The 25425-nt window shown below is 39.6% G+C and overlaps 1 protein-coding gene across 18 annotated transcripts in view; it reads right to left on the reverse strand.

Moving 5' to 3' along the window:
• Window positions 1-616: 616 nt before the first annotated feature.
• The window catches only part of ADD3 (adducin 3), a 173904-nt gene continuing 149095 nt past the window's right edge, over window positions 617-25425 (reverse strand). For 7 of the 18 annotated variants that reach the window (XM_051824169.3, XM_051824172.3, XM_070057237.2 and 4 more), the window contains 13 exons: window positions 23604-23742; window positions 17999-18150; window positions 17019-17099; window positions 14245-14394; window positions 13752-13895; window positions 13540-13638; window positions 11474-11656; window positions 9887-10144; window positions 8654-8773; window positions 8130-8216; window positions 6570-6693; window positions 3446-3574; window positions 617-2848 (listed from right to left, as the gene is read on the reverse strand). In XM_051824169.3, coding sequence (XP_051680129.1) covers window positions 2556-2848; window positions 3446-3574; window positions 6570-6693; window positions 8130-8216; window positions 8654-8773; window positions 9887-10144; window positions 11474-11656; window positions 13540-13638; window positions 13752-13895; window positions 14245-14394; window positions 17019-17099; window positions 17999-18150; window positions 23604-23742 — 1959 coding nt within the window. In that variant the 3' untranslated portion in view covers window positions 617-2555. The remainder of the gene's footprint in view (window positions 2849-3445; window positions 3575-6569; window positions 6694-8129; window positions 8217-8653; window positions 8774-9886; window positions 10145-11473; window positions 11657-13539; window positions 13639-13751; window positions 13896-14244; window positions 14395-17018; window positions 17100-17998; window positions 18151-23603; window positions 23743-25425) is intronic. The other 11 variants (XM_070057246.2, XM_070057249.2, XM_070057239.2 and 8 more) reach the window with 2 other exon arrangements.

Below are 25425 nucleotides of genomic sequence, written 5' to 3' on the forward strand. Positions count from 1 at the left end.
CAATTCAGATTATCAGAATCCTAACACCATCATACCTTTTTTTTGGACAGGCAGAGCTGGACAGTGAGAGAGACAGAAAGAGACAGAGAGAAAGGTCTTCCTTTTCCGTTGGTTCACCCCCCAAATGGCCACTACAGTTGCGGCCCGCGCACCACGCTGATCTGAAGCCAGGAGCCAGGTGCTTCCTCCTGGTCTCCCATGGGGTGTAGGGCCCAAGCACTTGGGCCATCCTCCACTGCACTCCCGGGCCACAGCAGAGAGCTGGCCTGGAAGAGGGGCAACTGGGACAGAATCTGGCGCCCCAACCGGGACTAGAACCCGGTGTGCCGGCGCCACAGGTGGAGGATTAGCCATATTGAGCCACGGCGCTGGCCAACACCATCATATCTTACCAAGACAAAAAATACACCTTAGGAAATACTTCCTCCAATATGAGTTGGTACAAGAAAGTTTGCACACATAGCATTAATTTTCATCTAATCTTTAAATATATTTCTCACGACATTCCTTATGCAGAAGCATCAATCTTACTTATTCAAAGTTTCACTGATGTGTAAAATTCAGCTAACATGCTAAGCAACGACTCCTGAAAGGAAACATCATGATCCCAAATCCATATATTTAAAATACTGTTTATTTGTGATTTAACATTAATTAGCATTACATCTAAGAGCAATATCAGATAACATTTATACATTTTTCCACAGGACACAGGTTCACTGGCTCATTCATTATGCCAAAGCAGTAAATAGAGGCATCAGCGAAAGGTGCAATAGTTTTACTGTTGTGTTTAAAAAATATTTATGCACATGGCATTCATTTAGATATATATATATTTAAAAAGTTATGGAAAAGCATAGTTCACAGGTTACTGTTTCTACATACATTGTAATACAACATAAATGATGTAGAACATTTTTAAAAAATTGCTCAGAGTTAAGCAACTGAAAGTTTCCACTAAGAGAACAAAACACTGATCCAGTAGTGAGTGAGATCCAGAAAGACACTTCCAGGCTCCATCTCAGCTCTGTGTCACTGTACACACACAGTCTGACAGAACCAGCCCCAGCACGCACTGCAATCAATGTAATCCTCTGCATGCCAACTCACCCTCCAAAACCGCTTTGGGTTATTTTTACCCACTGACCATTTTGGATCACTGATTTCACATTGATTTGTGACATCACTTGGGTGAGAGGGGGCAAAACTATATTAAGCTTAGGTTTAAGTTTGTATGTACATTAAGAAGTAAGTTAACCAAAAGACTAAAAATTTCTTAAAAAAATCAACTAGTGGTAGTTTTCTCACTGGTGGGATTAGACGTCTTCTAGTGCTTCCCTCTAGGGATACACAAGTTACAAGGCTCTGACCTTTTTACAACACAAATATTAACCCAGAAAGACATTGATTTTGGCAGAACAGCAGAATTTCAGAAATTTGAGACATGTTTCCAACAAATCACACTCTACGTCCTAGCAGAAATGTGAGTCATTATCAAGCTAACAGTTTTCCCGTGTCCCACTGTTTGTTCCCTTAATTTTTCACTTTCCCTTTCACTCTTTTCATTTGGCTATCATATGAGATTTTCTTTGTTCATTAGCAATACTAACAGAAAAATACATTATAAGGTTCAAATAAGAATCTAGATATATCTTTATATGCTCTAATCCCCTTCTGATACCAAGTCCCTGGATTCTTGAATTATATTTAAGTATGCTCAGTACCAAGCAGCCTCAAATATGCTCTACTATTAAATGATTGGCTATTATGCTTATGACACTTTTATACTGAATGGTATACAAACATTTCAACATATAAAAATTGTTTTTGCCAGAGTTAAACTAAATAATCCATGTTATGTGTACAAAATCCCCTTTGTTGAAAAATAAGGGGCTTTCTAAACTAATACAAAAGGAAGTTCTCAAAAATTAGTTTACTAAAATGACTTTTTTTTGGCAAACAAAGTTACTTCAGGTGAGGAAATTTTATACTATGAATAAAATTCCAAATGAATCTTTTCTTAAAACCTTAAAAAGAAATTATGTGCCAGTGTATACTAATGCTATATAGATTCTTGTCTTACAAGCTTTTAAAACATTCTGTTAATGCCCATTGAAACAATGGGAACCCAAAAGACATAGTCCACAATCATGATAAAAAAATTATAACCTGAATGCCAAGTGAGCAGGTGTTGAGAAAGAAAAATTCTCATTTGTTCACTGGCAATTTCCTTCTGACTCATACTATTGAGAAAGCCTGAAGTAATTCAGACAGATATCTGTGATGAACTGATAATACTTCATAAGGGCAGATCTAATTAAAACTACAATTGTTTAAAAATTCAAGGCCATTTTGGACATATAAAATGAGATGAATTTTAAAACTATTGTCATAATGTTTTTCTTTAAGTAAAATCTTTTTCCAGTTCATTAAGTCCAGTTTGCTACATACCCCCAGTCTGATCTACCACTGCATATTAATGATCAACTTAAACGTGGTATTTAAATGTGCAATGTCACATTGTAATAATAATAATAATTATAGAAAAACTCCACTCAGGCTTCGATTTTTTCCTTTTTTTTGTTCTTTTTCAGGAAAGAAGGAGTGCGGAATTTCTTCTTTTTCTTGGACGGTGACTTTGAAGGTGAGCCATCAGGTGAGAGGACTTCTTCAATTTTTTCTGGAGACTTAATGGTAATTTCGATGTTTTCTATGGTCGTGCTTGTAGTTAATCGGCTCACTTGCTGAGCAAGCTCGTCTTCAACTTCATGCACGTCATCCTTGCCATTTACTACCATGACCGGCACTTCCATGGACATGAAGCTCTTGGAAAATAGCTCATGGTTTTCTACAAAAGGGGAGGGTTACAGGTTATTTTATATAACTAACATTTCTGCTTCATTTTACAAAACTGGAATGTTTCAGCTATGTGTGAAGGCATTACTTTTATTTCAGTAAAGATAGATCATTACTTTAATGGACTATGGATTTATTAGCATGAAGCTAATTTTCTTATAAGATATAAAGAGGAAGGGAAAGAAGTCATTAAACCAAAAAGTGAAAACTTGATGATTCCAGGTTCATGACATATCATTGCAAATCAAGTCAGAATGAATGAGGAAGACAACGTGTACTTTTCTTTGGCTTTGGAGTTATTTAGCAATGAAAATGGAAAAGGATTTCATGTACTGATTGGAAAACATGACTAATCAATTTTAATTCCACAAATTCTTAGGAATTATGGGTTGCCAAAATCCACATTAAGGTATAGCAATATAAATGTTGAACAAATGTAGCACCTTATTTAAAGAATATAAAATTATTGACAGATTTCAGTAAAACCAATGGCAAACTTACTGCGATAGAACGTTCAATTTCCTTACATGAAAGTAAATGACAAGGGGGATGGGGGAGAGGGAGTGGAGAGCAGACTCTCAAAACTAACCCAGTGAATGCTTTGGGAAATCACAATGAATACCTTCTAATTTTTCAGGGACATTTTGCGGTGATTGAGTTTGAGACTGAATTTGTGAAACAGATGAAGCGTCATCTGAGAGTAAATCCTGCTCAGCATCTGTTGGATAAGAGTTTAGTTAAAAGCCATGCAAAACAAAACAAAGCAGCCTAAGATTTCAGGGAGATTAGTCCAAATATCAATTGCCTGCAAATGTAAAGATGAGAAATTCTTCCGCAATGAGCTGAGCATGCTACTAGTTATCCCTTTATTCATTAAGGGGATTAATGGGTTAACGTTTCTGGCTGCAAACAGTAATTTTACATACAGGGTTACAAAGGAAGCACAGCCACTGGCAGCCCAGGCAAATAATATAGACGCATTTAGCTTCTGCTAGTGTTGGAAAACCGAAATACACCAAGCAGCCAGATGAAAGGAACCATGAAGCTTTGCCAATGACGCTGCGTTAATGAGGCTGAATGCTTCACTGAATTGTTGACAATATTCAATTAGTGATTCCTGTCACAGCAGTATTAGTGAGCCAATTCAAAGGTCAAATGAATGTGGAAGAAACTATTTACAAAGTTATACGTCAAAGGCAATGGTACTAGAGTGCAATGCTTGTTACCTGGCATCTTTAGGCTTTCAAAAAATAAAGAGATTAAAGAGGGACATTTTACAAAATACAAAAGACACAAAAGCTTCCAACCTTATGTTAGAATAAACAATTCAATAATACCATTTAGAATGTTTAGTGTGACTATATTAATGAGTCCAGTTCATCCCTCTTGTGACAAAGGCACTACCACCCTGATAAAAACTCTTACTTGGATGATTGAAATGTTGTCAGTTCTTTCTGCATGATTTATGATATTTAATATGAACAAAAATTCTTTAACTTGTTGGCTTTAAGTAAAAAATCTCAATTCTGTGTTATGGATGCTCTTAATCTTTTGTGTCATACACTTTCTTTCTTTCTTTCTTTTTTTTTTTTTTTTGACAGGCAGAATGGACAGTGAGAGATAGAGCCAGAGAGAAAGGTCTTCCTTTTCCGTGGGTTCACCCTCCAATGGCCGCTGTGGCTGGTACACCACGCTGATCTGAAGCCAGGAGCTATGTGCTTCTCCTGTCTCCCATGCGGGTGCAGGGCCCAAGGACTTGGACCATCCTCCACTGTACTCCCGGGCCATAGCAGAGAGCTGGACTGGAAGAAGAGCAACCGGGACAGAATCTGGCACCCTGACCAGGACTAGAACCTGGGGTGCTGGCACCACAGGCGGAGGATTAGCCTATTGAGCTGTGGCGCTGGCCCATGTCATACACTTTCTATCTCCACCCTGAACCCCTCTTCCCCAAATGTGTATCATATACAATGAGAGATGTGTTTTCCAGGTGGCTCATGGATGATCTGAAGCTTTTCCAAGACTCAAGACTAAGAACCCTTGTTAAAAAGAAGAATCTCTAGAGAAGAAAGGAGCTAGTATTCAATTGGTTAGGATGCTTTCATCAGCAATTCTTAAATACAATCCCCCCAAATTACTAAGGTTCATAAATTTCATTACAGTATTTGTGTGCTTAAGGGAAGTCACATAAAAATTCTAGCATTTTATTTAAAACAAATTTATTTATTTGAAAGGCACACACAGATACACAAACACACACACAGATCTTCCATCTACTGGTTCACCCCCAAAAACATCTGCAATAGCCAGGCCTGGGTCAGGTCAGAGCCAGGAGTCTAGAACTCAATCTGGGTCTCCCACATGGGTATCAGTAACCCATATTCTTGCACCATTATCTGCTGCCTCTCAGACTGTGCATTGGCAGGAAGCCAAAATTGGGAACAAAGCCAGGACTCAAACCCAGGTATTCCAGGCATCCTAAGCAGCATCTCAACTGCTGTGCCAAATGCCCACCCCAGCAGTGTATTTTAAATTTCGATTTTGCAATGATAATATTGGTACCTTGAGACACCCAGAACAAGATTTTACAAAACAGTAAAACCACATACTCATGAATCTATAATTATTTCAAAACAGAAGGTTTGTAAAGTCATCTACTCTGAAATAGTTAAATCTATTAGTATATCTACATCTATTTGGGCTAGTAGTTTTTTCTCATCTAAGAACTTCACTTTATACCTTTTATTATAAAATAGCTAACATTCATTCTGATCTCTGAGGAAGAACAGCTTTCTCGCTATGTTAAGATACATGGTTGGCAGATATTTAGCCTAGTGCTTAAGCTACTGGTTGCTATGCTCACAGCCCACCTTGGAGTGCCTGTGTGTGATTCCCAGCTCTGGCTCTGGATTGAGTTCCTGGCTCCCAGTTTCATTCCCCAACCCTGCAACCACTGTAGGAACCTGGGGTGTAAAAAACGGGATGGGAACCTTCTTTCTGTCTGTGTCACTCTCTCAAATAAATAAATTTGTTTTTAAAAAATAAGAAACTTACTATACTTCTAAAAAAAACCAAAAGTATATGGCTTGTGGCAGTTCTATGCATTTTAGCCCTACCTATACTCAGTATAGAACTGACAGATGACCTAGAACAACGGAGCATGAAACAAATATTTAAAAAAAAAAAAAAAAAAAAAAAAAAACAGGCCAGCGCCGCGGCTCACTAGGCTAATCCTCCACCTTGCGGCACCGGCACACTGGGTTCTAGTCCCGGTCGGGGCACCGGATTCTGTCCCGGTTGCCCCTCTTCCAAGCCAGCTCTCTGCTGTGGCCAGGGAGTGCAGTGGAGGATGGCCCAAGTGCTTGGGTCCTGCACCTGCATGGGAGACCAGGATAAGTACCTGGCTCCTGCCTTCGAATCAGCGTGGTGCGCCGGCCGCGGCGGCCATTGGAGGGTGAACCAACAGCAAAGGAAGACCTTTCTCTCTGTCTCTCTCTCTCTCTCACTGTCCACTCTGCATGTCAAAAATAAATAAATTAATTAATTAATTAAAAAAAAAAAAAAAAAAAACAAAAACATTGACTGCCTGCTATCACCTCCCAAATGGCCACAGTGATGGAGGATGGGTGAAGTCGAAGCCCAGAGCTTGGAACTCCTACACAAAACTCTGCATCATTGTGGTTATCCTAGGCCTAATACAAAAATTCACTAACCTTCCAGGCCTTGTTGTTTACGTTCTACTGTCTTCTTATACTCTTCAAGTTCTCCTTCTGTGAGATGACTGAATGGGTTAGGAGGAGCTGGTGGGCCTTGATCATCATCTTCAAACTGCATGGTCTTGCAGTGAAAAAAACAATTCATTACTGTGAATTTGTATCCATCTACACACGCATATAACACATGCAAAAACCATACATAAGTATGATGACTGTGATTCTCTACAACAATCACAAGAAATGACAAGCTAGCATGGCTTGATGAAAATATTCTTACCAAATTATTTCAGCTGGACTGCAGATCCAATGGACTGAAACTACCAGTGATGTTTCCTTAATAAGCCCATTTAGGTGAACTTTAGTAATTTTTAAAAAATAAAACTAAATCAAGCTCTAATAAGCTTTACATAACTAAGAAATATCTTGAAAAACCAAGAATTGCATCATTTCAAAAACACTTTAAAAAAGACTTAGAAAATGAAACTGTATCTAAAGAACTTCTTTAAATGTTATGTTATGGAAACAGACTTGTAGCTATCTTCTCCATGGAAGAAATTCACCTAGAAGTTTGAATCCATGCATTTATTTCTGATCCCTTCCCAAACCCTACTAATGTAATAGTAAAGAAACAGAAAAAAAATTATATACTTTTAAGGACAAAAGAAGGGAGGAGACAGCAGAGGATAAGAAATGTTAACACATTTTTGGAAGCGGGAAAGCAGGTGGAAGAGTGGATGGCAGAGCTGACAATGGTGAAGACGTAGTCCTGCAAAGGATGCAGTTGGGAAGCACGCTCACTGCCTAATGGAAGTCTGGTAAGACTTGAAAATCACAGGCATCAGGCACCATCTAAGTGCTGGAGAGGAAGAGTTGAAAATGCAAAACGGAGGTAATTTTTAACTCTCTTAGTGATAAAGTAATGGCACTTCTTATAACCAATAACAGATTCAATAAAATAACTGTGGTCTAAAACTGATAAACTATAAAATAGTAGAATCTTTTTTTTTTTTTTAATTTTTGGACAGGCAGAGTGGACAGTGAGAGAGAGAGACAGAGAGAAAGGTCTTCCTTTTGCCGTTGGTTCACCCTCCAATGGCCGCCGCAGCTGGCGCGCTGCGGCCGGCGCACCACGCTGATCCGATGGCAGGAGCCAGGTACTTATCCTGGTCTCCCATGGGGTGCAGGACCCAAGTACTTGGGCCATCCTCCACTGCACTCCCTGGCCACAGCAGAGAGCTGGCCTGGAAGAGGGGCAACCGGGACAGAATCCGGTGCCCCGACCGGGACTAGAACCCGGTGTGCCGGCGCCGCAAGGTGGAGGATTAGCCTAGTGAGCCGCGGCACCGGCAAAATAGAATCTTTAGAAACACAAAAGTATGTGCTATAAGTGATGAAAGGAACAGAAAAGTTCTTACCCTTGGAAATTGAGAACTGAGGGTAGAGTATTTGACTCTTTAATTTGAGCTTATATTAACCTTAGTAAAAATACTCAAACTGAAAGAGCAAAGAAACTGATGTGATAGATTAGAAACAAATGTCATACTGCTTCAAACTTACAGAAGGAGGCTTATCCACAACAATTCCAGCAAGCAACTGAGACTGTGGTCCTGCTGTTTTCAAGTCATATCGGTTTTGTTCTCTGATCTGAATTGAAACACAGTAACAGTGATTCTTGGAGGCAACAACAGAGATGATCTTTGCTTTCTTTTTCTAAAAACTTACTATTTAGACCACTCCAGAGTAACAGTCTCTTCAATTCCCCCCTCTTTCATCCTCCTAAAGCTCACTTTAATCTCCTTTCTTCTTTGTCTTATATCGTTAGAGAACTGCATCCCCCCCCACCCCCCCACCCCGGAACACTTTAAGGAAGGTCTATGTTGAATACTTCTCCATGGAACCTGTGCACCAATAGCCAGCACAAGGGGAGAAACATCCAATATAAGCTAAAATGATAATGAATTATATGTCAAATTCTTCTGCATTCAAACTTTCAAGTCTGATATTAATCAGATTCAATTACAAGTGATTTAAACATAAAACAGAGTTAAAATGTTCTCCATGCCTAAAAGACCATGTCTTACCTTATTTCTCTTTTCTAGTACTTCATTTGGGTTTGTGTTTAAAGGAACAAACTGGTTTGGATCTTCGATTTTGATAGGAGTTCCACTACTAACTTTAGAGGAGTCCTCTGCTTTCATCCACTGAAAGGATACAAAATTTTCAGGAATGAAGCTTTGTATTAAGGAAGTATTAGTAGGTACTTGATAATTGTTTACACACTCAAGGAAGAATATACTGTCAATCTTTTAAAGACTTTCACTAAGCTGTATCTTAGTGGTCAATTAGTTTAGATTTCATACTAGTTAGAAAGTCTCACAATCAGCATTCACTTTTTAAAAAACACAAATGCTGTTACTATTCACTTGAATATTTGGTTATTCTGCTGGTTAAGCTTTCTCTTCTTGGCAATTGAAAATATGATGCTAAAACTATTTCAAGCACAGGCATAATGTATGATCTCACATTAACTCACATTCAGAGCTCTGTCTACAGCACTGAAGTTTCATGAGATGATGATATGGCCAAGAAATCACCAAAACCTCCTTCAAGGAATCTCTTAAGATTTAGTTTTCCAGATTCTGTTTTTTATTTTTGGCTAAGCCCTCAATCACTATTTTATAATAGGGATAATACAGTGGTACATAGCACAGTAGTATCCCAAGGTTGGAAAGACTTTATAACTTGTAATTATGATTTATCCCACATTATAATCCTTCAAGAAGGCTACTATTTATACTGAATTTATGATAGGATGAATGAACTTTGAGTACCTGGAGAACAAATTACCAAATTTGAAGCAAAATTCTGAAAAAGATAAAATAATCCAGTTCTCCACTTATATCTTGCCTAATGGCAGCCATATACACTAATTCATGCCATTTTGGCACAATTAAGTGTTGGAATTTTTATAGGTTTAATTAAATGGTGAAATGTATAAACTACAAATTTGGGATCATGTAGTGGGTAAGAACTAGACTTAAATTAGACTGTCTGCATTCAGATTCAGATTTCACCATTAAAAATGATTATGTTCACCAACAGAGAAAAATAGCACTCGTTTCATATTTGGAGAATTAAATCAGATAATTCATGTATGCATTCAGAACAGTGCCTTGCACAAAGTTAATATCTGTTAAATGATGGTGATATTTTTAACATTCTACCCTGCTAATAATTTTGATACAGAACATTTAATGCATGAGTAACTAGACAAAATATTTAGTAGAGACAAACTATGTAAAAGAGTGGCATACCGTGATTTTGGTCCTGGGACTGGTCTCCCCATTCCGAGACTCCTCAGGCACATTCACTTTCATGTAAGTATTTGGAGAGTTCAGCCATCTTGTTTTCTCACGCTGCTGTCTCTGTGCCATGTATTTGAGAGGAGAGAGTGGTACTGTATCATCTTCAAAGGAGAAAGCAGTCACAGTTGCTGGGATCTCCACATCACTCTTGTGCCTAGGCTTTTCTCGAACGAGAGGGTGTCTGTAAGCATAGCCTGTTCTGTACCCCTGAGGCAAGGAAAAAACTACAGTTGAAGCAATCAAAGATATACCAACACAGCATTTCAATTAAAATTCTTTAAACAATGATTCAAACAGGCTCCTCTGTTAAAAAACAAATAATGTGAAAACATCCTTTGAAACCCCATATTACCTCTAGTAATAAAGTGAAATTAAGCAAATATCATGATCTGGTTAAAACTGATTCCAGCTGACACTGCTATTTGCACTCACACAACTGTTCCCAACAAAGGTAATTTCTAAACTGTTTCTGCTGACCAGAAATATTTTCTGCCTATAAAATGGTTTTGGGGGAATCAAATCCCAGGGCTCACTTAAGACTCTGTTCCTGAGTCAGAAGGCAATCTGCCTTCTGACACCTTATGGAACATGATAAATATCTTAAGATGACATCTGATAAAGGGCTAATATTCAAAAATGTAAAAGGAGCTCAAACTGATAAATACCAAGAAAAGAAATAATCTGATTAAAAAAGAAGCAAAGGATCTCAATAGACATTTCATAAAAGACACACAGATGGTCAACAGGAACATGAAAAAATGCTCAGCATCACTCGTCAGAGAAATGCAAATTGACACCACAATGCGATACCACCTCACACCTGTTAGAATGTCTGTTAAAATGGTGAGTAATAAATATTGCAGAGGATGTGGAGAAAAGGGAATCCTTGTACACTGTTCATGGGAATGTAAATTAATACAGCCATTATGGGGAACAGATGAAGGTTCCTCAAAAAACTAAAAATACATCTACCATATGATCCAGCAACCCCACTACTAGGTATATATCCAAAGGAAGTGAAATCAGTATGTCAGAGAGATTATCCGTACTCCTGTGTTCACGGAAGTGTTAGTCAAAATGGCCAAGAAATGTAACCAACCTAAGTGTATTTCAATGGATGAATGGATAAGTAAAAAATGTGCTGCACATGTGCACTACACATGCACCATGGAATATTATTCAGCCTTAAAAAAGAAGAAAAACTGTCATGTTCAACAACATGGATGAACCTGGAAGACATACATGAAATAAACCAGGCAGAGAAAGACAAATACTTCATGATCTCACTCGTACGTGGGATCTAAAAAAGTTAACCTCATAGAGGCAGACAGTAAAACAGTTGTTAAGAGGGGCTCGGGGTGGGAGTGAGAAGATAATGGTCAAAGTATGCAAAATTTTAGTTGAATAGGAGGAGTAAGTTCAAGTGTTAGTAAAATAATAAGTACAATATAATGACTACGGTTATGGAACTGGAAGTAGTGGCTCAAACTGGAAGACAGACTCAATGTTCACTATCATGTTTACTTTGTCACGTACCAAGTTGTCCAGAGTCCTCATCAGCCCCTCAAACTCCACCTCGCCAACCTTCCACTTTTGATGGGAACCCATATTCACACCACCTCCTCCAGATGCTGCTACAGCGTAAGTGAAAGGTTTGTACTTCTGAAGATCCAGTACAAGGAGATTGTCTACTCCACCTGCCCCGGCTAATGCCTGCACCTGTAGTCAATGGTAAAATACACAGAGAGCCAAAACTATACAGACAGTAATGAGTATTTTACTTTCAAAAAGGTGCAATAATTCCATTTTGGCAAATATCCATAATACTTGTTCAGTTTATCAACTATGAACACAAGGCAACAGTGTTGTGCAGGTAGCAGCTGAATATCTTTTTATTTTTTTTTAAAGATTTATCTATCTTTTTTAGAGGCAGAGTTACAGACTGAGAGAGGGGGGCAGAGGGAGAGGGAGAGGGAGAGGGAGAGGGGAGGGGAGGGGAGGGGAGGGGAGGGGAGGGAAGGGAAGGGAAGAGGAGAGAGAGAGAGAGAGAGAGAGAGAAAGAAAGAGAGAGAATCTCCCATCCACTGGTTCACTCCCCAGATAGTCACAATGGCCAAAGCTGGGCTGATTCGAAGCCAGGAGCCCGGAGTTTCCTCCAGATCTCTAACACGGGTGCAGAGGACCAAGCACTTAGGTCATCTTCCACTGCTTTCCCAGGCCATCAGCAGGGAGCTGGATGGAAGTGGAGGAGCTGGGACACGATCTGGTGCCCAAATGGGATGCTGGCACCGCAGGCAGAGGCTTAACCTTCTATGCCACAGCGCCGGCCCCAGTATCTTTTCTATCTATCCGGAAAGGGTACTTTTAGGGGTTCTGTAGTTCCTTGATGGCAAACACATTTACAGTCATATATTTTAACATCCACCAAGCAGCTGAATTCTCTTGCCAAATTTAAAAATTATTTTCTTGAAGTTTTCCCATGATTATTCAGTTAATACTATGGCTGAAAATTATAACTTTAATGGATTACAGACACTATACTTTGGATTTTAGCATATTTATGCAGAGTTGTCAAGTCATTATCTCAAATTAATTGAGCTTTTCGTAGCTTAATTTGAGAAGAGAGAGGACCGTTAAAGGCTAAGACAAAGTCGAAAGAACATTTTTCCCCCTTTCTTGTAGCCTTTCTGATACATTAAGATATCATTTGCTTCAAGAGAATATGCTTGATTTTCTTTAATAGGAAAACTAGGGTCTTTGAATACATTCAACTTCTCTGAAGTAAAAAGTGGTTAATAAATAAACTATTGTGATAATTCTAATATGGAATCGTTGGAAACTGCATGAATTCATAAAATGTCTGGCCCTAGTCTTACAAAAGCAGCCACAACACATCTGATTCATGATGATTTGTGGCCACCTCTGTTTCTCAATTAGCATCACCATTAAAGGGTCAACACAGACAAGTGTACAGTGGTACTATCTTAAAATGTAGGTTTCAGACAGAAATCATGTTTATGAGATAGTTCAATTCTATGTGGGTGTGAATTTTAATTTCTTCTCTCCCTATTTTCATTTCGAGATTTTTTTTTAAAGATTTATTCATTTATTTCAAAGGCAGAGTTACAGAGAGGCAGAGGCAGAAGCAGAGGCAGAGAGAGAGAGAGAGAGAGAGAAAGAGAGAGAGAGGTCTTCCATCCGATGGTTCACTCCCTAATTGGCCACAATGACTGGAGCTGTGCTGATCTGAAGCCAGGAGTCAGGAGCTTCTTCTGGGTCTCCCAAGTGGGTGCAGGGGCCCAAGGACTTGGGCCATCTTCCACTGCTTTCCCAGGCCATAGCAGAGAGCTGGATCAGAAGTGGAGCAGCTGGGACTTGAACTGGTGCTCATATGGGGTGCCGGCAGTGCAGGTGGCAGCTTTATCCGCTACGCCACAGTGTCGGCCCAAGCTAAGTTGACAACCTTTTTTATACTTAAGTAGGGCAGGATTTCTCATAAAACAAAAAATCACTAACCAATAGGGCTTCAGAAATAAACACAAAATCCAACAAAACAAGCAAATAAGGAAACAATAGAAGGTGGGGGAGAATAATTTTCCTACCTGAATCTCACAGGCTATCTGTACATTAAAAATATAATGAAAAGCTTCTTCAACTGTTTCTCCAAGTGCTACCACACCATGATTTCTGAGTACCAGCACCTAAAATAGAATTCCCAGAGCAATCACTTTAAATAACTAGCATAGCTCACACTGTTTTCATCAACAGCAGCAGTAACAAAAATAGCTCCTTACATAGAAACTCTACTACAAACCTTACAACTTGGTCCCAGAACTTTCTGCAGTTGAATTCTCTCCTCTTGATCATCAAGTGACCCTTGGTAGTCGTAATAGGCAACATCTCCCAGGATAAGGGACTCTTGAGAAATTGGAAGGATCCCACACTTCATGGAGGATACCTATTTGGGTCCATACCAAGATCACATATTTAGTTACTAACTACATTTTCATAGGAACCTGATTCTTTAGGTCCATTTAGGTTTAGATCTGATTCAAGAAGTACTGGGCCTATTCACTATGTTTATACTTAACTCACTTCCTGCTTTAGTTATTTGCTTCTTCCAGAAAAGAAAAAAAAAAATAAAAAAGTTCTTAGGGATACAACTCAATTTAAATGCTGTGCCAAATATTATGTAAGAAGTGTTGTTTAAAAAAAAAGCAGCACTGTTTCTAAAAACTCAAAATGACACATTCATTAAACAGATTAGTTTTAAAGTCACTGTTGGCTTTGGCCCCTCCTTGACTTACAGCTGCTGTTGCAAGGGTATGGATGTGTATCACACACTTAACATCAGGACGTGTTGAATAGATTGCAGCATGGGGGCTGAATCCTGGATGGTCAATTTTCAAATTAGTACTTCCCTGGTCAACCACTTCTCCAATTATATTCACTTTTACCTGGAAAAATCGCAAAGACATTTAATGGGTAATGTGTCAGTTTCTCTGTTTCACAAGCTAAACAAGAGAGTGACAAACTTTTTTTTTTTTAAGTCAGAGTTACACAGGGAGAGGAGAGAGGGAGAGGAGAGAGGGAGAGGGAGAGGGAGAGGGAGAGGGGGAGGGGGAGGGGGGAGGGGGAGAGGGGGAGGGAGAGGGAGAGGAGGGAGAGGGAGAGGGAGGTCTTCCATCCGATGGTTCATTCCCCAACTGGCCGCAACACGGCTGAGCTGTGCCGAACCAAAGCCTGGAGCCAGGAGCCTCTTCCGGGTCTCCCACGTGGGTATAGGGGCCCAAGGACTTCTGCTTTCCCAGGCCATAGCAGAGAGCTGGATCAGAAGTGGAGCAGCCAGGTCTTGAATCGGCGCCCATATGGGATGCTGGCGCTTCAGGCCAGGGTGTTAACCCACTGTGCCACAGCACCAGCCTCAAGTGGCAAACTTTTTTATAAAGGTCAGATAGCAAATACTTTGGATTTTGCATTCTTCTGTTAAAACTATTTAACTGTCACTGCAGTGTGAAAGCTGCCATAAACAATTTGTGAGAGAAAGGGTTCTGTTCACATAAAACTTTATTCAACCCGGATGTCTATTGACTGATGACTAGATTAAAAAAAATGAATAGTACTCAGCCACAGAAAAGAATGAAATCCTGACATTTGCAACAAAATGGATTAGCAGGAGCTCATTATGCTAAGTGAAACAAGCCAGACCCAAGAAGACAAATATCACGTTTTCTATTTACTTGTTGTAGTTAATATATAGAGGATAAAAACTGTGTTGATGCCAGATCATTTGGCATATAGTTATAAATATTGCTTCAATGAATCATACTTTCATTTCCTATGTTAAAAAGAATAAACAGAGGAGGGAATAGTGAAGACTCTTGGGGTATTAGAAATGTTTTATTCTTAATTTCATGTGGATTATGAGAGTCATCAGATGACAAAAAACTCATTGATCTATACATGTAAGTGTATTTCTTGGTGTGTATACTGTATTTTAATAAAACGTTTTTAAAAAACTTTATTTATAAAACAGGTGTTGTGGTACCGTAGGTTAAGCCTCCTCCTGAAGCGCCAGTGTCCCCTTACAAAAGCCAGTTTGAGCACTTGGCTGCTCCACTTCTGATCCAACTCTTGGATAATGGCCTGGGAAAGCAGCCCAATTGCTTGGGCCTCTGCACCCATGTGGGAGACCTGTAAAAGCTCTGGGCTCCTGGAAGAAGCTCCAGCTCTGGCCACCATGGCCATTTGGGGAGTGAACCAATGGATGGAAGATCGACCTGTAAGAAGCTCTGGGCTCCTGGAAGAAGCTCCAGCTCTGGCCACCATGGCCATTTGGGGAGTGAACCAATGGATGGAAGATCTCTTGGTCTCTGTCTCTTCCCCTCTCTGTAACTCTACCTTTTGAAGAAAATAAATAAATCTTTTAAAGAATAATCAATAAAATGAAATAGTCCTCAACAAAACAATATTTAGCAAAAAGGACAATTTCCAAGAAACCAAGTAACTTAGGCTACTCACTGGAAGTTTGGACAAGTCTAGAAGAAAATTTCCATTTGCTAACACTGCAGTACCCAGTACCTGCTATTCTAAAGCTGATGGCAGTGGTTAAGAGTATAATCCTATATGGGTGCTGGTTTGAGTCCTGGCCACTCCAGTTCTGATCCAGCTCCCTGCTTAATGTGCCTGGGAAAGCAGCGGAGGCTGGCCAAGTTCTTGGGTCCCTGCACCCACGTCAGAGACCTGGAAAAGGCTCCTGGCTTCTTGTTTCGGTCTGACCCAGTCCTGGATATTTCAGCCATTTGGGGCTGTAAATCAGTGGACAGAAGACCTCTTTCTCTCTTGTCTCTCCCTCTCTGTCACTCTGCCTTTCAAAAAATTAAAATGGATCTTAAAAAAAAAAAAAAAGAGTACAATTGTGGAAAAAACAAAATGTCAGAGGGTCAGATCTTATACTAACACCAATTTTAGCAGATGTAAATCTAGCACCAAAAACATTTTTTTTCCTAAAAAGAAAAACCCAAATTTCAGAGTGTAAAGAGTAGGAAAAAATTAGAAAAATTCCCTTCAAAATAATAGGTTAACTGAAAGATCAATTAATTTAACAATTAATTTAACAACCTTTAACAATCTGATCTGATTTCATCATCATTTAAAAAATCATCTATTATTTTTCACTTTATGTTTGTGTGGGAGCAAACTGTTGAAATCTTTACTTAATGTATGTTAAACTGATCTTCTGTATATAAAGAGAATCGAAAATGAATCCTCATGTGAATGGAAGGGGAGAGGGAGTGGGAAAGGGGAGGGATGCGGGTGGGAGAGACGATATGGGGGGGAAGCCATTGTAATCCATAAGCCGTACTTTGGAAATTTATATTCATTAAATAAAAGTTAAAAAAAAAAGAATCCTAAAATATTAAAAAAATTACGCAATTTCTCAAACTCTTTACTGATCAACAGTAAATATTTCTCCATCTACAACTGTCCATGTCTGTGCTAAAAGTTAAAAACTGTTAAAAAAATAAATAAAAACCACAAAGAAGTTTAGAAAAAATAACATTAAGAATGAAAGTTATACCAAATTGGAGGCTGTGGCTTCAGAAAAAGATAGGCCTCTGGGAATTATTATAATGTGGTCTTGTTCCTTACTTATTCTTACCTGAAAAAAAGAAAAAACAATGGGGAGTTACCATGAAGTATTCATATTTTGTAGTATAAAAATAACTAGGTATTTATTTTCCATGAAAAGTTGTAAGAGATCTGGGGAAAAAAACCAACAAGGAAAGTGAAAGATCTGCAACATGAAATTCTCCCTCAGCCCTCAAGTACTTGCTAACGAATTCTGACCTTAGTTTCTCATTTACTGGACTTATCTAAAGTGTTACTCTGAGGTACTAAGGTGGCAGCACACTCATGAAAAACAAATGCCAACATTATTGCAACAGCCCAATGTAGTAATGATTATAACCTTAGTTTACAACATTCAAATTAAAGAAAAATGGGCAATGAGAAGAGAACAGAATCTCTTCCTATAAAGCAATTAAAAGTAGAGATGGAAGGCGAAACTGAGGAAAGGCCGGGGGAAAGGAAGACTACACCATCAACTATGCCATTTCCAACAAAGGATATTTTAATACTTTTTGCTGTCAAATATCATCTTTCTTCCAAGCATGGCAAAATGAAAACAAGTTGATGTGAACTGGAAAATACATTTAAATAACAGAAATGAGAGACGCAACTCTCCTGGCCCTATTTTCCTTGCCCCTGATGCTTAATTCTACAGATGTTCAGATCCGATTAACACAGAGGGACAATTCTGTCATAGAGTTTCTTTCTGGAGAGATTCTACAACTCTACTGAATTAGAGGAGCAAAACAGTTAATAAAATCAAAACAAAGTTGAGAGATTTATAGCCTCTCTCTTGGAGATAATTTAGTGTTGGATTATGATCTAGCATGCTAAATTCAGAGGATGAAATAGGAAAACTGGACTTCCAAATAAAGATGAGAAGAGACCAGATGGAACTGTTAAAAAGGAATTTAAAGCTAAACAACTCACAGAAATATAGGTGTTTGCCAGGTGTGCCCATCCAAACAAATCTGCAAGTCTATACAGGCTGGCAAGTTTACAACGAGTCAGTTTCTCTCCCTTCACATAGGAGGATGTATCTGCACCAGGAAGATCATTGATAGGTGTGACCATGCCAAGACCTAAAAAAGGAAAAAACGTAGAGAGAAATTCAGGTCAAGCAATCTCTTATCTGGAAACTTGTTGCCAGGAAGTAGCCTGTGCTGCATCTGGGAAAGTCCCAGCCTTGAAAAAAAATCATCTGAAAAATATCAGTACATACAATGTTTTATTACTGACTCTCTTTCAGAGAAGTCTACTGAGTGTGATTAAATGTTGAGGTTATTGCTAATGCTATGATGAAAAGATCTAAAGAGTAAGCTACTTTTCTAATAAATGTTTTTACCTTTAATCAAACACATAAAAAAATTTAAGATTTAAAAGAATGCATAAATATAATATGGCTTCTGCTCTCTGCCCTCTCGAAAGTCTCTAAGGACCCAGTTGCCAAGTTGAAATGTTACCAAGCTCAACTTCTACTTGGTCTTCACTCTCCTTGACTTCTTTATAGCTTGACATCATTTACCATCACCTCTTTCCTAGGATCCTTCTCCAGGCTCATGTAATACTATCCTGGATCTCTGGTTCCCTTTCCACCTGCTTTTCTCGTTCATCAAGTTTTCTTTTCCTTCCTTCCCCCAACTGAGGCTTTCCCAAAGCTCAGTCCTCCCTGATGTTCACTTGGTTTACTTTGTACCCCTGAAAATATCCTATACTCCCAGGCCTTCCCACCGCAATTTCTGTACAGATGACACTTCAGTTGTTATCGCTGACCAAGTCGTTCTCCCTCCCTTCAGCTCGCTATTTCTAACTGCTTGCAACACAATAAAAACTAAAAGGGTCTCAAAGTGATTTTCTCTCTTGAATTTTCTTTACCTTCTCTCTTCTCTTTATTCTTCTCCTAATATTGACGATACTTGCATTACAATTCCTGCAGGCTCAAACCCTAAGTAACATTTACCTCTTGACCTTTCCTGGTCCACCAAATGCTGTTTGTCACCATGTCCCATCACTCTTTTCTTCACAAGGTCATTTTGTACTTCAGTTCAAGCCTTAACTTCCATGTGGATCTCTTTTCCTTTTCTTTTTTTTAAAAGATTTTATTTATTTTATTTTATTTGAGAGGTAGAGTTATAGACAGTGAGAGGGAGAGACAGAGAGAAAGATCTTCCTTCTGTAAGTTCACTCTCCAAATGGCTGCAATGGCTGGAGCTGTGGCAATTCGAAGCTAGAAGCCAGGCACTTCTTCCCAGTCTTCCATGTGGGTGCAGGGGCCCAAGGACTTGGGCCATTTTCCATTGCTTTCCCTGGCCATAGCAGAGAGCTGGATTCGAAGTGGAGCAGCTGGGACTAGAACCAGTGCCCCTATGGGATGCCGGCACTGCAGGAAGAGGATTAACCTACTGTGCCATGGTGCCAGCCACTCTTCCTTCTTGCTCCTGCCTGTACCCTTCTCTTTGTAAATCCTTTCTGTATATAGCTATCAGACCAAGTTTCTGGAAGCACGGTTTTAAAAATGAGTCCAGTGTGAACATTCAAAGAGAAGCCCCAAATCAATATTTTAATGTGAGATCTTCTAATTTTGAAATGCTGTGTGGGGCTGGTGCTGTGGTATAGCAGGTAAAAGCTGCCACTTGCAGTGCTGGCATCCCATATGGGCGCCTGTTCGACTTGGGCCCCCGCACCCGCGTGGGAGACCCAGAAGAAGCTACCGGCTCCTGGCTTCGGATCAGCTCAGCTCTGGTCTTTGTGGCCATCTGGGGAGTGAACCAGTGGATGGAAGACCCCTTTCCTCTGTTTCCACCCCCCCGTCTGTAGCTCTGCCTTTCAAATAAATCTTTAAAAAAAAAAAATGCTGTGAACTAATTCAAAGACATTTTTAAAAAGAACCTTTTAACAATACATAAACCATACAAAATAGTACAATTTCTGACAAAGTTTTAGAGTCAGTCTTTAACTTGTTTCCTATTCTATCCCTATCCTTCCACTTTCCTTCCTTCCTTCCTTCCTTCCTTCATTCCTTCCTTCCTCTCTCTCTCTCTCGATTTATTTATTGTATTCCAAAGGAAGAGTTATAGAGAGGCAGAGAGAGAGAGAGAGAGAGAGAGAGAGAGAGAGAGAGAGAGAGAGGTCTTCCATCTGTTGGTTTACTCCCCAGATAGCTGCAAGGCCAATCTGAAGCCAGGAGCTGGGAGCCTTCTCCAGTCTCCCAAGTGGGTGCAGGGGCCCAAGACTTGGGCCATCCTCTGCTGCTTTCCCAGCCATAGCAGAGAGCTGGATTAGAAGTGGAGCATATGGGAATCAAACCGGTGCCATATGGGATGCGGCACTGCAGGCAGTGGCTCTACCTGCTGTGCCATAGCACCGGCCTCCAATTCTCACTTTTCAAAACACATTTTAAGACACCCCAGGCAAACTGGTCAATTTCTGCTTACTGACCTTTGAAAGCCAGGATGGCTTTTTTGCTGCCTCTCAGATAAATAATTAAAAAAGTATATTAAAAAAATAAAGAAACAGTGGTCTGAAACTTGGTTTTTGAGCAAACAAGTAGGAATCTGGTAGCTAAATCTCCAAATGACCACAACGGCTGAGGCTGAAGCTGGGAACTCAATCCAGGTCTCCCACAGGGAGGCAGGAACCCAATTACTTGAGCTATCACAGCTGCTCTGCATGGTCTGCAACAGTAGGAAGCTGAAGTCTGGAAGCTGAGCTGGGAATGGAACTATGCACCTGATGTTGGGATTCAGGTATTCTAACCAATGTCCTAGCCTACCTATTATCTTTATTTTTCTTTCCTGAAGAAACAAAACTCATTCTATCTTTACTTAATGTATACTAAACTGATCTTCTGTAAAAAAAAAAAAAAAAAGAAGAAGAAGAAGAAGAAGAAGAAATTATCAATTCCCAACTTGACTCTCACTGGGATTAAACATGACAATAGGTCTGATCTGATTTCATCATCATTTAAAAAAAAATCATCTATTATTTTTCACTTTATGTTTCTGTGTGGGAGCAAACTGTTGAAATACTTACTTAAGGTATGCTAAACTGATCTTCTGTATATAAAGAGAATCGAAAATGAATCCTCATGTGAATGGAAGGGGAGAGGGAGTGGGAAAGGGGAGGGTTGCGGGTGGGAGGGACGTTATGGGGGGGAAGCCATTGTAATCCATAAGCCGTACTTTGGAAATTTATATTCATTAAATAAAAGTTAAAAAAAATAAATTAAAAAAAAAACCACAAAAAACAAACAAACAAAAAAAACTCATTCTCCCCTTTTTTAGCTGGTACTTGTATCTGGCCCTTATTACCTCGATCTGAAATGCTTTCTCAGTATCTTCATACAGTCCACTTCCATTCAGATTTCAGTTTAAATGTCATCTTCTCAGAAGTTTTCTCTGATCACCTAACCTGAAGTAGCCACCTGGTCACTATCACATCATCATATTGTAAATCTTGCTATAGCATACCAAATTATCATTTTATTTATTTTTATCTCCATGACAAAAGGAATGTTTTCTGTCTTCTTTATCACTGTATCCTTGACTCTAAAAGGGTGCTTGTCCTGTAACAGATGCTCAGCAGTACAGTACAAGAGAACCAAAGGAGCTCACTCTTTGAATTTTTCTTCTGGTAAAATGTCTTCTCCCAAGTTAAAAAACTTTGATTTTGAAATTCATCCTCGGGACTGGCGCTGTGGCACAGTGGGTTAATTCTCTGCCTCTGGCGCCAGTAACCTGTATGGGCGCCGGTTCTAGTCCTGGCTGCTCCTCTTCCAATCCAGTTCTCTGCTGTGTCTTGGGAAAGCGGTGGAAGATGGCCCCCGTCCTTGGGCCCCTGTACCCACATGGGAGACCTGGAAGAGGCTCCTGGCTTTGGATTAACGCAGCTCTGGCCGTTGCGGCCATCTGGGGAGTGGACCGGTGGATGGAAGACCTTTTTCTCTGTCTCTGCCTCTCTCTGTAAATCTGACTTTTAAATAAATACATCTTTAAAAAAAAAGAAATTCATCCTTCTTTCTCTCTATAAACACATTGAAACTGTTACTAAGTCCCTCTACTCCTCCTTGGTTAAGTCTTTCTCACTGTCCTCTTCTTTTTTGTACCCATAACCACTACTCTAATTCAGGGACTTATACCTCATACTGGGAGTCGTCCAAAGATTCTTTAACTGATCTTTCTGACTTTAATTCTTTCTCCCTTTGGGACACTCACTGAAATTATCACTTATCAACACTTTCTTCACGGAGTTTTTTTCACTACCCATACTGATAAGCTCTCCTCTGTCTAACAGTGACGGCTCTCTTCATTTAGACCCAACTTCTCACCCTGGGTTCCTACCAAGATTCTCAACTAATGTGGTAATAAAATGATCCACCTGGAGTCTCTCAAACACACTCCCACCTTGTATACTTCCACGTTCATGTCTCTTCTTATGCTATTCCCTCTATTTGGAAAACACCTGAATTCACTGAAATCCTAATTATAAATCTCTAACAAATATATAAATAAATAAAAGTAGAGAATGAGGAAAGAAGGGACAACAAAAGAAATGAAAAACTGAATGGGTCCAGGGCTGTGGTACAGAGGGTTAAAGTCCCAGCATCCCAGCTCTCTGCTGTGGCCTGGGAAAGCAGTGGAGGACGGCCCAAGTGCTTGGGTCCCTGCACCTATGTGGGAGATTCGGAAGAAGTGCCTGGCTCCTGGCTTCGGATCGGCTCAGCTCTGGCCATAGCAGCCATCTGGGGAGTTAACCAGTGGATGGAAGACATCTCTCTGTGTGCCTCTCTATAACTCTGCTTTTCAAATAAATAAAATAAATCTTTAAAAAAAGAAAAACAGAGAACAAGTCCCTTACCTTACCCCTTCAGCCTGACCACAAGTAGTCCTGGTCAGTTTTCTCTGGCACTCTTATGCACCTGCCTTGCAGTGATTTCTGTATATATCTCACAACTGAGATATAAAGTACTGGAACTTAAGAACTTAGGATTCTTGGTATCCTCGCAGTGTTCAGCTCACAAACTGGTGCTATCACTAAAGAGATGTTAAATGAATAAAACATCTAACTCTTTCTCTTATACCAAGTTGTAATTGTTCTACCCTTTAAAGCCTGGTTAGTTCAGGACTTTCTTCTTCTTCAATAAAACCTTCTATTACAGCTAATAATCAGTTCCATATCAGAGCTCAAAGCAGGATGACTTCTAAAAGGACATTAGACAGTATTTTATGAGCTGCTTTGTAATTTCTCCCTCTTAAGTTGTAATATTAGTATTTTGTGCATCCCCAGTATGTCGTCAACTAACATACACATTTAACTAGGGTGGGGACCACATCTTACACTTCTTTGTAATCATTACAAAATCTAGGGAATGCCTGGTTGAAAAGAAAAATTAAGAAATTCTAATAATGTATTACTCTAAGTATTAAATGTTATAAACTTAAGGATTCAATTTGAGCATAATGTGTTTCTAAAGAGACACAGTGTTCCAAAGCAGAGATAGAACTATAACTTTAAAAATTCTCTGGAACTGACATACTGAGAGGAGGTGAAGAGAAGCCAGAGAGAGAGTTGGTCATGATGTAATCTGCAATCTGCTGTAATGCCAGTAATCCAGTTGGGTTGTGGCCTTTCTTCATCTGTTCTTGAATAAGGCATTCCAGATCTTCCCGAAAGGCCTGTAATACACAAAAATAACCACTGAGCATATCCACCTCATTTGGAACAGAATACCCAAATGTCACTCACCCTGATACAATCATCCTTTCCCACACCCTTCATTTGCATAGTTTTTATGTCCACTAGAGAGAGGTATTCCATCTGCTGGTTCATTCTCCAAATGGCAACGGACAGAGTGGTGCTGATCCAAAGCCAGGAGCTTCCTCCAGGTCTCCCACACAGGTGCAGGGGCTGAACGACTTGGGCCATTTTCCACTTCTTTCCCAGGTTATAGCAGAGAGCTAGACTGGAAGTGGAGCAGCTGGGACACAAACCAGCGCCTATATGGGATGCCAGCACTGCAGACTGGGGCTTTAACCCACTGCACCACAGTGCCAGCCCCTCTGTCCACTATTTAAAAGCAAATATAAAAGACAATAATAAAAGCACCAGAAGCAGCAGCAAGAAGCTTGCTTTTAGGGGAGAAAAAAATCATAAGTATAGTTATCTCAAAGCAAACGAGATATTACAATATCCACATTTGACAGGTAAAGATAAAACAACTCCGTCATTAACATGCCATGAGCATCACATGTGAACTACTTTAAAAAGAGAATCATATACTAAGCAGGGAGGGCCACGGGAGGGAGGGAGGTCGGGGGGAAGCCACAACAATACAAAAGATGCATTTTATATTCTACTTAAAACTATTGGTTGAACTCTGTAATTAATACACAATTACTCTTAGGTGTTTAATCAATGCTATAACTAGTACTCAAATAGTATTTTACACTTTGTGTTTCTGTGTGGGAGCAAAATGTGGAAATCTTTACTTAACATACGCTAAATTGATCTTCTGTATATAAAGATAATTGAACATTAATCGTGATGTGAAGGGGAAGGGAAGAGGGAGTGAGAGAGGGGAGCGTTGTGGATGGGAGGGAAGATACGGGGGGGAGGAGGCTATTGTGGTCCACAAGCTGTACTTTGGAAATTTATGCTCATTAAATAAAAAAAAAATAAAATAAAAAAAAAGAGAATCATTCCTTGTTTAACAGTCTCAACCCAGTATCAACTGAAGAATGGATAAAGAAATTATGGTATATGCACACTATTGAATACTACTTAGCAGTTAAAAAAAAAGAAATTCTGTCTTTTCCAACAAAATGGAAGCAACTGGAAACCATTATAGTTAGTGGAATAATCCAGTCCCCAAGACAGATACCAAGTTTCCCTGATCTGTGGTAACTAATAGAGTACTAAAATGTAATGTATTGGACTGAAATTGACATTCTGAGATTCAATAATTATTTATAGCCCTTGTTTCTACTGTTGAGGAGCAGTGTTGTTTTTGTTTTCCATACTATTTGTTGAACTCTTTACTTGGTGTGGGGTTGATCTTATGAGTATAAAGTAAACTGAAAATAGATGTTTGTAAAAATTAAGAGCGGGAACAGGAGGAGGAAGGGTGGGAGCATAGGCAAGTGGGAGGGAAGGGCGGAAACTATCATTATGCTCCTTTTTTTTTTTTTTTTTTGGACAGGCAGAGTGGACAGTGAGAGAGAGAGACAGAGAGAAAGATCTTCCTTTTGCTGTTGGTTTACCCTCCAATGACCGCTGCGGCCAGCACGCTGTGGCCGGCGCACCGCGCTGATCCGATGGCAGGAGCCAGGTACTTATCCTGGTCTCCCATGCAGGTGCAG

This window comes from Oryctolagus cuniculus, chromosome 15 (assembly GCF_051225735.1).
Source record: "Oryctolagus cuniculus isolate XC-2025 breed Fujian yellow rabbit chromosome 15, ASM5122573v1, whole genome shotgun sequence".
NCBI classification, from domain to species: Eukaryota; Metazoa; Chordata; class Mammalia; order Lagomorpha; family Leporidae; genus Oryctolagus; species Oryctolagus cuniculus.